Source organism: Manacus vitellinus, unplaced genomic scaffold (assembly GCF_001715985.3).
Source record: "Manacus vitellinus isolate BGI_N305 unplaced genomic scaffold, ASM171598v3 scaffold_58_pilon, whole genome shotgun sequence".
NCBI classification, from domain to species: domain Eukaryota; kingdom Metazoa; phylum Chordata; class Aves; order Passeriformes; family Pipridae; genus Manacus; species Manacus vitellinus.
This window is the reverse complement of record NW_021940671.1, coordinates 1,019,289-1,029,059: the sequence shown is the minus strand read 5'-3', so window position 1 is coordinate 1,029,059 and position 9,771 is coordinate 1,019,289. Positions and strand designations below refer to the sequence as shown.

General features: G+C 41.4%; 1 protein-coding gene across 1 annotated transcript in view; it reads left to right on the top strand.

Annotated features, from left to right (window-relative positions):
- Positions 1-769: 769 nt before the first annotated feature.
- Positions 770-9,771, top strand: part of SFI1 (SFI1 centrin binding protein) — a 23,025-nt gene continuing 14,023 nt past the window's right edge. The window contains exons 1-8 of the mRNA XM_029963274.1: positions 770-913; positions 2,517-2,696; positions 3,633-3,704; positions 5,818-5,925; positions 6,220-6,314; positions 7,710-7,827; positions 8,455-8,557; positions 8,875-9,031. Of these exons, the coding sequence (XP_029819134.1) occupies positions 894-913; positions 2,517-2,696; positions 3,633-3,704; positions 5,818-5,925; positions 6,220-6,314; positions 7,710-7,827; positions 8,455-8,557; positions 8,875-9,031 (853 nt within the window). The 5' untranslated portion in view covers positions 770-893. The remainder of the gene's footprint in view (positions 914-2,516; positions 2,697-3,632; positions 3,705-5,817; positions 5,926-6,219; positions 6,315-7,709; positions 7,828-8,454; positions 8,558-8,874; positions 9,032-9,771) is intronic.

The following is a 9,771-nucleotide window of genomic DNA, read 5'->3' as shown; positions in this document are numbered from 1 at the left end:
AGCATCGTGTGGGTGTCGAGTGTTTGGCACAAAAATTCAGGGTATAATTATCTGCTGAAAGGAATTTCGTGCAGAAAAACCGCGGAAAAATTTTGTGGTTTTTTTGTTTTGTTTTGTTTTGTTTTTTTGGTTGGTTGGTTGTTTTGGTGTTGGTTTGTTTGTTGTATGTTTTTGTTTGTTTGGGGAGTTTTAGGTTTTGTTTGTTTTGCTTTGGGTTCTGTTTGGCTTTCTTTCTGTCACGCCTTAAGCCAGGCTTGTAGAAATACCCCCCTGAGATCTCACACTTACAAGGAGATGCCTGTCCATAAGTCCCGGTGCTTTCCCAGCCTCTGACTCCCCCTGAGGCCTTTGGAAGGCACAGGGTTCTGTGCACACAGAATTTCTCCCTGGAGTTCATTGTTTTCTTCATTTCTGTGTGCTTGTGAAGGAGAGAAGCTTAGTGTTAAAAAAAAAAAGTGAAAAGGAATCAGTTTGGTTAGCTCCTGATTGTGTCACCCTTGCTTATTAATTTGTTTTTAAATAGGGGAACATAGCTTGGAGTCATCCTTTTCTAGCACCTTTCTAGCTCAGCTTCATTTTAGGTAGGCACAGTTGTTGCCTTAGGATTCAAATGGTTGAAACTTCCTTACCATTAGACTTTGTCAGCACATCTCAGGGCATCAAGGGTAGGACACACACACTTTTCATGTTGAACATCTGGAATTGCATTGTGCTGTTTGTGTGCAGGTCACCTGAGTGGAATTCATTTCTTTAAGATACTGCATTTAGCACAGATCCATTTGATGGATTCATTACAAATAACAGGCACCAATTTATGCTTTGTCCAAAGCTGAGAGACAGCACAGCAGAACAGAGAGTGAATTTGTGCACTGCAGGCTTGGAACTACAGCGAAATGGAGAAAGTCAGGAGCAGGTAAGCAGTAAGAAGAAGCTACCATGTTAAAAGACCTCAGCTGTAATTTATTTTTATTTTTAAATTATGGCACTTAGGCTTTCCATGGGACAGAAGAAAGTTTAGTTATTCTCATAGGAGGCCTCAGTGGTCTCTGTGGAATGCTTGCCTAAAAGCAAAATGAAATGAAATGAACAACAAACACCCCACTCCCAAACCCATCATGGAACACAACTTTATGGGGCTTTAAATTATCATAACATTTAAACATAAAGATAACGTTCTTGACTAGAACACATTTGAACGTACTTGTTGGCTCAACAACAGATTAATCTGTGGTGTCAGCTCTCTTATTCTTCCCATGCTTTCATTTTCTAACTTCACAAGGGAGAAATGATCCATCTTTGACTCTTATTTTACATAGTTGCCATAAATTCTCATGGATGTAGGCTGTCATCACTAAATATGTGCAGCACGTACGATGTTTCAAATTTAGGAAAAGCATTAGATTTTCACATTCCTTAGACTTCCATACAGAACTTCTGCCTGTTTTACCCAAGCTTGATACTTTTGGCTCCTTTGTGTGACGTTGCCATCGCGTGTGGTCAGATCAGGTTTGCCTTTGGAGCAGATGAAACAGTTTTAAAGGGAGTTGGCCCTAATAGGTGTGCAGGAACCTTGTGCATATTTAGCTGAACTTCTGGAACTTGCATTGTTCCCATCACTCCGTGAAACCAACATTTTTTTCTGGCTGCAGCCATATTTTCCCCAGCTCACTTCAGGTGATTATTAGGGTGACTTTTCAGACTACCATCTTCTGTTGTCTCTTCTGGAGCTCAAGAACGTGCTTGTAGTTCTAATGTGCAAATTCTCAGGGTGGTGGCAGTATTTATTTCAGGAAAGAAGCTTCAATACAACTGGTTCAGCAAGTTTGATCTGGTTAGAGGTGTTTTTTATCCTTGTTTTCAGAAAATTACCAAGACAAAATACTTAGAATTCATAAGAACACACGTGTTATTTTTTCAGATTTTACGTGTGAAAGCAAACTGTGTGATGGAAAAATATGTCTAGTTTTAATTTTTAATGATGAATATGTAAAAACAGGAAGAGATTTTTAGGGTTTTTTTCAGGAGAAACATATTTACTTAAAATATGACTGAAATTAGGAAAAAGTTGCTTGTGAAAGAACATTTAATGTTAAAATGGAAAATTCTAACTTCAGTTCCCAAGTCCTCAGGAGAATTCTTCAGCAATAGATATGTTTGAGAATAAAAGGCAGAAAACCACGTTCAGATCTTCTCTATAAAGACACTTGTTTGCACACACATAGGAGGGGAAGCACAAATGCATTTTAGTGCTTTTTCATTTCAGCTTTAGAGGAGAAAAGAATTGTGTGTGACATGATTGCAGTGAAATGTGTCTTTCTGCTTGTGTTGGGGAAACTTTAACATTAAAACTCCAGATAGTGAAAAACACCTGATAAGGAGACAGTAAGTGTTTTAGTGTTTTGTAGCTGTTCTGTGTGTGACTGGATACCTTTGTTGTAGATCAATTTATTGAAATAATGCCATTTCTGTGGTGTTAATGTGATTTTTACACAAAATATTTCTCCTTTCCTTTTAAGTTCAAAATCCCTGAAGATGCAGGAAATCCAACAGCCAGCTGGGCATCAAGTCCATGCAAGTGGCCAGTGTGTTGCTCCCCACTCTGCCAGACATGAATTCCAGGGCAGAGGCCATGACAATCCCAGCAGAGTTGGGTGTGCCCAGAATCAAAGAAGAAGGTTAAAAAGATTCCGGACCAGGTGATAAGTACAAAACGTATTTTTCACTGAATGGAGCTAGAAAAGTCTGATTTTAGTAGTACCAGTGCAGGCTGAGGCAGAAGTTTTTGCTCATGGCCATGCCAGACAGTTTTGAAGATGTCTTGTGGTAACCTGAGGACAAGCATTGGCACAGTCGGATTTCCCATATATTTTATTTTCTAATGCAACGTTTAAAAAAGGCTGTTTAACAGTATTCTGTGATACACTGCCAGGTGAAATGGTTTCCTCTTGCTCTCCTCTAGTGTTTTTTTACTTCTTTTGTTTGTTGAAAGAATCTTGACAAAGGTGGGATGCAATTGTTTAGAGATTAAAGCCTATTATTTGTTGGGCAACTGGAGCTGATGGAGCAGCTCAGACCTGCTGAAAGAGAGAGGCCCCATTCACGGCTGTGCTTTAATTAACTTGTGAGGCCTTTGGTGCTCATTGGGGCCCTCCGTGTGCCAATTAACTCTTAAATCCACCGGAAAGAAAAGGAGGGAAGGTTACAGTGTCACAGCAGCACATTAGTGAGCTGAGGGTGCCGAGCTGCTGGGGGGGAGGTGGGAACAAGGAAGATCCGGTTGCAGGCAGAGCTAAACGTTAAACTGGCTCAAGTATGGGCTCAGCTGGTTGACTTTGAGAGAAACAGTGATGTTACCACTTCTAAACCACGGTTAGCCAGCACCCTGCTCAGTGGTGCCACTGGGTGTAAGTGGAAAATGTTTTGGCTACTGAGCTTTCCTAAAGTATGTCCCATTTAAAGCCTTGCCTGGGCCTCTGTTTATTTATGCCTGATGAATTGTTCTGTTGCAGATATGATCTCTGAAAACCAAACCCTTAGTTTTATTACTGAAACTAAAAGTTCCTATTTTTACTGCTGCCTGGGAATTTGCAGAGGAGGAGTACAAAGGCAACTAACCTTTCCTTATATTCCAGACATCTAGCAAGGAAATTCTTCTATCTGTGGGCAAAAATGACATTTGGACAAGTTCTCCCTTCCAAAGCCAGGTAGATAAAATTACAGAACTCAAGGGTGGGTTTCTTTTCTTTTTTTTTTTTTTAATGGCTTACTGGTAAACCATTGGGCTAAGAGAGTTCTGCCTGCCAGGAAAGTATCTGGATGTAGTTTGAGATCACTTGAAGGTTTCCTTTAAGTACCCTTCTTGCTCTTGCTTTTTCCTTTAACAATCATGGTAAAACTTTACTAACTGAATTCATAGGAGTTGTGGTGTCTCAATGAAGTTGCATATAACTGATGGGGTATGACTGTGATTCCTGCTTTAAATTTGACCATTTCTCAAAGGTATGATGAGAGAGATCTGAAAATTCAGTTCATTTTATTGTTTGCACTGTTCTTAATGTGCATGTTTGGTGTCTGGCTGACTTGGAAATACCTGTGGCAGATAATCCCTTTCTGTTGTTAGTGTTGTGTGAGCTGCTGAAACCCAAGGCTTTGATGCTCTTCTCTTGGCTTGCTTTAATTTGCATGTTCATTCTTGCTTGACCACACCCTTGGGAACTGGAGCAATTCCCAGTGGGAAGAGCTGCATTTGGAATAAAATCAGGCTCTTAGTGATTCAGTTTCATTGCACTGTATCAAATATATTCTAGTTTTGCCTTAGTTGGTAAATGGAAGTTGCCCTGTGAACCTCACTGTCTTTGATGTCCCATCTACTGCACTGGCAGTACTTTGGCTGCCTATAAATTCAGGACAATGATTATTTGATTTTTTTTTTTAGAAGTGGAAATACATTTTATAAAGATCAGCAAGGAACATGAGCAACAATTAATGGCCTTTTTAGATTTAGAAACCCCTAGTTCTCCACAGCTTTTATTTGCAATGTTCTGTTTGTTAATGCACCAAGTCCAAAAAAATAACATAGCTCATTTCTTCTTTCTTTCTTTCTTTTTTTTTTTCCTTTTCTGCTTGAGTGTTTGGAATGACTTAGCAGCTTGGCCTGGGGTAGGTGGCTGTGAATTGCACCTTGGGAGAGGATTGATATGTGTTCACCAAGGGACCCCTTGGTATTCTGGGCCTAATCCTGCTGTTATTAAAGAGGTGACCAATTCCATGGAGCTGGTGGGATAGTTATGATCAAAAGTGTCAGGCTGGGCTTGTGTGCTTTTTGTTTGTTAGCTTGTGTGTTGTCATGGTTCCTTCTGTTTACCTTCTCTCCATCAGAAATACAAAGAGGTGAGAAATATTTTGAAAGGATTCATACTCCAGTTGATGAGATTTTATGTTCTTAGATTGCTGCTCAGGTCATCTTGACCACATGGAAAAGTGTTGGAATATTAGATTATGACCATTATTTTTAGTTAGGTGAGCAAAATCCCAATTCCTGCATGCAGATCTTCCCATATTTGAATTTTTAGTTGTTCACAATTCAGTTGAAATGTGCCATCACTTCTTACCTAGCCAGGTGTGTGATAATTAAATCTGGGTATAAAAACAGAGACTGTTCTGCTAAAGTTAAAGAATTTGAAGGTCATATGTAACTTGTGACTCCATTTTGAGCATGGCTCAGCATCCATTGGGAGGAGCAGGTACATGAACAGATGAACAGCTTCATTTTTAGCACAGGTGATGTGCAACTGGCTGAAGGAGCTCCTGAGCCTATTTAAGTGTTCTTTGGGAAGATTTTAAATTTGCTGTTTCTGAAACACAATGGAAACATCAAAGCATTATAAAATCTGATGCAGGTTTTGCATTCGTTTCTATACATAAAATATTTTGTGTTAAAATAGCAAAGAACAAAGCTAACAAGGAAAATACATGTACTGTTATTAACTATCCTGGTTGAGTAAAACACTGAACTGAGGATAAATTCATGTGTCTAAAGTCAACTGGCCCTCAGATATTTTGCAAGTTAACAACATCTGTCTTATTCCTTGCCTTTATGTGAAGTGTTTACAGTCAGTAAACTGAGTGGTTCTTGTCGTATTCACAGTCTTGGAATAAAGTGTCATAGTGGAATAGTGGTTTTAAATACAGTTAGGTGTTGTTAGGCTAAGCAGGCAAGGCTGGAGAAGAGGTACTGTAATCTTCATTAAAAGTGATTTGTGGTCACTCTGGAAACCTGTGTGAAGTTTCCCATGTCCAAATCTTTCAACTGTTTAGATCCTTTTATGAGCAGAAGATTCTTCAAAGAACTTTTGGCCAGTGGAAGGAGTGGTGGAGAGTTTGCAGAGAGAGGAAGCTCAGCCTCAGAGCAGAGAACCACTACAGGTTTGTGAAATGACTTCCCTTTGGGGTGTGTGTGTGTGAGGAGTTTTCCTTGGGTTCTGAAGGAATTATTAATACCAGTAAGCAAGTTACAGCCATGGTACCTCCAGGCCAAGAGCAATGTCTTCATTGCTTATTGTCATATTTTTCTCACCCTGTCTTTTTTGTTGCTGTTGTCTTAGGATGAAGTCAAAATTCCCTTTTCAATGTGTCTTTAGAGTGCAACTGAACTTGAAAGAATCCTGCTTGTAGGCATTGGTGGCTGTTTCACCAAATGGCACTGTTCTCCTTTTTCAGGCATTTCCTCTACAGTTTGATATTCAAGGCTTGGAGAACCTATGTGTGCCAGCAGCAAGGAGAGAGGAACAAATACTGTGTTGCAGAGTCTCATGGTAAGTGAAGTGATGGTAACTGTCTTTATTTGGGGGCATAGTGAGATGGGAGTTTTCAAGGGGAACATTCCCCAGAATCTGTGTCCCCTGTGCTCCCCCAGGCCCTGGCAGGGCAGTGCTTCCAGGAGCAGATGGCTGGATCTGGCAGGGGGATCCATGTGAGGCACTGTGGTGTAGCTACAGTTGTTTAGGGATGCCACTGGATAAGCTTAAGGGCCTCTCCATCTGCTCTGGATCACAGTGTTTGTTTTTGAGGGGGTGGTTTGGTGGGTTTTTTTCATCTGTTTGTTTTTTTTTTTTTAACTTAATGTGTGTTCAAATAGATATTTTTTGATAGAATGTATTATTGGAATTCTCTATCAGCTGTGGCTACAGACATTAGATAATAATTCCCTGTGGTATTAACTGCACTCATTTTACCTGAATTCACTGTTCCTTCCAGCCTGTGTCTTACAACTGAAGAGAAGCCCAAGCTTTTGAAGTGCCCCTGGTCTTATTGTGTAGATTCTTTGCTCTGCAATGGATTTGTCTTGGAGCTGTCTGTACTGATTGCAATGGTTTTGTTCTGAGCTGATTTGCAAAATAAGTTAGCTGGTCTCCTTGCACATGACTGTAGCCTCAGACTATCCCAGAGCCTGGCACCTTTGGACACAAACTGACAGGCCATTTAGGCTTCCTTTTTCACTGAGTGAGGCCAGAGTATTTACAGCTGTGTGTTACTTACAGAAAACTGTGACCTGGTTTAAGGTCAGTTAATGTTTGATTCACAAGGAAATCTTAAAAAAAGTTTGTGTTTTTTTTTTATGTATAAGTGTGAAGGGACATAGAATCAATGATATTTGCTTCTGACAACTTTGCTTCAGTAGTGTCAGTTCTGACCAGCCAGCCTGCTGTGAGGAGAAAATGCAGCACACTGCATAAAGTGGTAAACTGGAATTTGTGACACCACTTCTGTTTTTAGCTGCATGACCAGCCTGCTAAATAAACTTGGCTTGTTTCTGGTTGATTTCTCTGCTTGTACTAGAGAATAACTCCTGAAAAGCTACTGATGAACCTGATGAACTTCTTTTTTTTGAAAACGAGCCAAAGAAAATCCTGTAATTCTTACCCACTGAGGTCATTAGTGAGTATTGTTATACATTATACACCCTGTAAGCTCTGAAGACAAAGCAGTGCCATTGTCTGATCGTTCACGCTGCTCTGAACTGGTGGCATGGATGGTGCTGTCAGCGATTCTGGGACTGGGCAGTGTGACACCCTCACCCGGGATGAGCTTCCCTGTCATTTCACGGCTTCCCACGAGGTGTCCCTGCAGGTTGAGGGGACAGTGGTTCAAACGTGCCAGGTTCCTGCGTTAACTTAAGCTGCTGTCGTTTTTTTTTTTGTTGTGCACAGCAAAGAAGCAAAAGCTGCTCAGGACCTGGCAGTGCTGGCTGGTTTATGTTGATGTTGAAAGGACCAAACGTGGCATGCAGTCTGTGGCACTGGCATTCAGGGCAAGAAGCTGTCTGCGGTAAGGATGGGGTGGAAACGGGCAGAGAGGCACTGACCATGAGGCCGTGGCTTTCACCTGGGTTCTGTTACCTTTTCCTGCAGTGACTTTGTTCCATCTTCGAATTTATTTTTTTTTTAATTATTTTATTTTTCTTTTTGGTATGTTTGAGTTCTGGCACACTCGCAGACTGAATTTAAGAGACCTTAAGCAGCCTTCCAATACCCAACAGGAGCCTACAGGAAGGCTGGAGAGGGACTTTTTGCAAAGGCATGCAGTGAGAGGACAATAGGGAATGGCTTTAAGCTGAACAAGGTAGATCTAGATTGGATATTAGGGAAAAATTCTTTAACATGAGGGTAGTGAGACCCTGGCACAGGTTGCCCTGAGAAGCTGTGTCTGCCCTATCCCTGGAAGTGTTCCAAACCAGGTTGGACAGGGCTTGAAGCCACCTGGTCTAGTGGAAGGTGTCCCTGCCCATGGTAGGGGATGGAATGAGATGATCTTTAAGATCCCTTCCAACCCACACTGTTCTGTGAGTCTATGAAAAGATTGTTTTTCATACCTTTTTCCAGTGAGAAGAAGGTGATTTCTTGCACAGAATTATGACACCTGTGTTTGAACATGTCTGTAACATTGTTTTGGCAGCGTTTCGTGGGCGGTGTGGAGAAGACAACACTACCAGAAATGCACTGGACATCAGATGAATATTTTGGCTCTGCAGCACTGGGCCCAGAGCCTGCAATTTCGAGTAAGTCCCAGGAGCTTCAGCTACTGCTGAATGTTTTTAATGTTTAAGTTGCACACGTGTGAAAATGTTGAAGATGAATAAAAATTAGGCCTTGTCTTAATTTACTTTGCAAATTGCAGTACTTATGGTGGAGTAGCATATCAGGACGTGAGCAAATGGAATGAAGCTGCATCTGGGCAAGTTCATTGCTCATGGCTTTCACCTTCAGAACTTACATGGAATTTCCTATTGCCTGAGTGTTCTTCCTCTTCTCTGTTCTAGTTCCCTAATCTTGTCTGTTTTTCCTCCTTACTGCCCTCCCTCCATTCTCCTGTCAGGCTTGGTTGCAGTGGCGAGAGCTGTATTTGTACAGCCAGAATGAGAAGCAGAAGGAGACCAGGGCAGTCACTCACCATCAGCACTGGGAACTGAGGAGATGCCTGGGAGCATGGCTGGGATACTTAAACCTCCACAGAGTAAAGAAACGTCAGAATGGTGAGTGAGGACAGAACAGGGCTCAGCCCCTTTGCTTAGGCCACAGTGATGGGTTTTTCTGTTCTAGGAGACACTGCAGTGTCTCTGCCCAAGAGCTGATGAGATGCAGCTTGGGCTGCACACTGTGACAGGCCTGGCTGGCTGAGGTCACACACTGAACTGTAGGGAAGATCACCTGCTTTCCATGTGATTGAAGAGAAAATGCTTTACTGTTCCCTTGATGAAAACTTGCACATTATCTATTATATTCTAACTGGGATATCTGTGAGAAGGATGTATCCAGGACTTTGAGCAGTCTGTGGATGTTCTTGACAATCAGACAAATCACAACTCATGCAGGATGGTAAAGGTTATTACACCAGTTCTTTTGCTTCTTCCCTTGAAGTCACTGGAATGAGTTCAGATATTTGTGTGAATTGCCTTTTGGTTGGTGGTAGTGGAAAAGAATCCAGCTTGGATAACTAGGAACTAGTGCTAGGAGTATGCTGAAATGTGAGCAAGCTTGTGTGTGTTGAACAAGTGACACAGTGCCTTAACTTGCCCTTCTTAAGTCAGTACAGTAGGTCACTGCCTTAAAACTGCCTTTGTGATCAATAGGAGGAATATAATCCATAGCTGAGTGTTAATGGGAATTCTTGTCATCATTTTTCAGTGTTAGAGCTTCTGTCACTTCAGACCCAGTGGCTTAGATGCTGTGATCTCACCTGACACAAATGAGCAGGAGTATTTTGTGTTTGTTT